Source organism: Amaranthus tricolor, chromosome 11, assembly GCF_026212465.1.
Source record: "Amaranthus tricolor cultivar Red isolate AtriRed21 chromosome 11, ASM2621246v1, whole genome shotgun sequence".
Lineage (NCBI taxonomy): Eukaryota > Viridiplantae > Streptophyta > Magnoliopsida > Caryophyllales > Amaranthaceae > Amaranthus > Amaranthus tricolor.
Window position 1 is genome coordinate 17,473,876 of NC_080057.1, and position 2,755 is coordinate 17,476,630.

The following is a 2,755-nucleotide window of genomic DNA, read 5'->3' on the forward strand; positions in this document are numbered from 1 at the left end:
ATTAGACCCGCTACGCTCGATGTCGAGATGATGGAACCACTACCACGTGTCATCATCACACGTGCAGCATGTTTGATCCCTAGGGCAACACCCTTAACGTTGACTGACATGATTGAGTCAAACTCATTAGGGTTAAAATTTAGTATGCTTTTGTTTGATTTTGTTTGGGACCCTAATACGCCGGCGTTGTTTATAAGTATGTCTAGACGTCCGTGCAATGCGATGGCCGTGTCGACCATCTTAATTACATCGTCTTCGATAGTGACGTCACAGTGGACGAAGGTGGCGGACGGTGAGAGAGAATCAGCTAAGGCGTTGCCTAGGGCGTCTTCTATGTCCGCTATTATCACTTTTGCACCGTGCTTGACGAATAATTTTATGGTTGCTTCTCCTATACCTCTTGCTCCTCCCGTTATTATTGCAACTTTTCCCTCTAATCTATACCAAAAAAGAATTTAATTAAAGTTCATGGAACATTTTATTGACTTTGAAAGTCAAACAATATAATAAATATAAATTTATCCAATTTTAATTTGTTCATAAGATCATTTGCTAGTTTTAATATTGTATTTATGTATTTCAATAATTTAATAATTACTAATAATAATTATTGGTTCAAATTCATAATAGTAAAAATCTTATCTTCAAAAAAAAAATAATACTCCCTATTATAAAGTTGATTAGGGTTCATTATAGAATTACTTTATGTTAATTACGGAACAAATATTTCAAATTGTAAATTTCAATTATAAAGTTATAAAGAATTTGAAAATGAAAAAATCATAAAAGTTATATATTTTCAAAATCTCAACTTTAACTACTTTCAAAATAATAGTTAGCTAAAATTCAAATTTGAATTTTTTTTATTTGTCAAACACTAAATTTGATTTAATTTTAAATTTTCAAATAAAATCACCACTCCCAAACATAGAATTAATTAATTTAAAAAATTTTGTTATCCAGCTGATTATGCTTAAATTTTTCTTTTTTTTTTAAAAAAAACATATGTTATCAATGTGTCTTTAAGTGTTTAGACCAAAGTTAGTACAGTGTACTTGGATTAAAGGTGAAATTGGATTCTTAAATTTGTAATTGTTTCTACTATTTGTTATTGCAATAGATAATTGTTCATAATCATTTGACTTTATTATGATTTAAATTTTTGAAGACATGCATTAATTTGACTTCAAAACCATGGCTAATACTCCAATAAATTAATGGTGAATTAAGTTCACAAATCACAACTAGAAATATTTAAAGTCTTAAAGGAGGTGATAAAAGTAATAGTTAACTATTCAACAAAAAGTATTGTTTGACGGAGAAAATTGACGGTAAGAAATGACCATAAAATCACTGGTTGGCAGAATATATAGCATAATTTTTAATTCAATTAAAAACTTAAGTAATGACTTAAAGTTAATAGTTGAAAGCCTTTGACATGCTTTAAATCATAATTAAAAGTTATATAATTGTCAATAAAATTAATTAAATAAATAATTTAAGTTGATAGTTGAAACACTGATCGAATAATTATGTGCCTACCTTCGAAATGAAGACATAGAAATGGTATCTTTGGCCATGAGACGAACTCCTTGGAGGGTATTCTCTGAAAGAACAGCAGCAGACATACTCTCACTAATAATACCAAGATGATCGAATAATGAGATAAAGCTAGCACTTTTTGGGTTTGTTAGGAGGATTTGAGGGAAGAAGATATATAATAACAGATGAGTAGTAGCCAATAGTATTAATAAATAATCCCTGGTCGCTTAGAGTTTGTCTTATTTAACTAAAAGCTCTAATATAAATTGGTTAGAAGGGGCAAATTTAAAGGAACTGATTACTAATAAAAATACTCCCTCCGTTTCTTAAGGATCTTCCTGTTTAAAATATTCTGTTTTGGAGAGAAAAATTGATTGAGATTCTTAAGGCATATATAAATTATAAAATATATTCATGTGACATCCCGTTAGATTCATCTTAATGTATATTTTTTTTATTATATATTTCTTATAATTTGTTATGATGCGTATTTAGAGACATTAAGGTTCAAAATTTATTTTGAAAACTGTGTAAAAATTAAACGAGAAGAACAAAAAAGAACAAAGAGCGTAGTTACTTTGTTTTCTATTGATGTTTCCATGAGGAATAATGTTGACGGAAATTAAGGAAAATTACATATTTTAGATGATGGATATATTAATCTATTAAATAAGTTAATGGATAAAAACTGGAGAACATAAATATTATAAATAAATTTGGTTGAAAAATTATAGGGACAACAATTATTAAAAAAATGTTTAACTAATAAAGATAGTGAAAGATATATAAGAACCACAAAAATTAAAATAAATATCAAAATTAGAATAAACATCTAAAATTTATAATATTATAAATATACAAATTCTTTAGGGAAATAATAAATAAAACGATTAAAAATAACAAATCACAACATCATTAAGAAATGAAGTAAGTGAGAAAGAATAAGATCTAAAGTCAAATTCATACAATCTGGCTTAATAAACTGAAACTGACTTGGGGAAACTTCCTTGTATTGTATGATCAATGATGTGAAACCCTCCCAGTTTAAAGGGATCTGCTTGATTATTTTTTAATAGGAGTTGTACCAACTATATAGATTCGGATTGCTCTTACCAATTTTATTATTTTTTGTTCAATCCATTCCAATCGCATGATGTGCACTTTATTCAATTTTAACTCTAATAAATTTAATTTTTCGCGATATTAAATTAAG

At 27.5% G+C, this 2,755-nt stretch overlaps 1 protein-coding gene across 1 annotated transcript in view; it reads right to left on the minus strand.

Moving 5' to 3' along the window:
- The window catches only part of LOC130827376 (sex determination protein tasselseed-2-like), a 2,010-nt gene extending 382 nt beyond the window's left edge, over positions 1-1,628 (minus strand). The window contains exons 1-2 of the mRNA XM_057693079.1: positions 1,543-1,628; positions 1-438 (exon numbers count right to left, since the gene is read on the minus strand). The exon at positions 1-438 is cut by the window's left edge and continues 382 nt beyond it. Of these exons, the coding sequence (XP_057549062.1) occupies positions 1-438; positions 1,543-1,628 (524 nt within the window). The remainder of the gene's footprint in view (positions 439-1,542) is intronic.
- Positions 1,629-2,755: the final 1,127 nt, after the last annotated feature.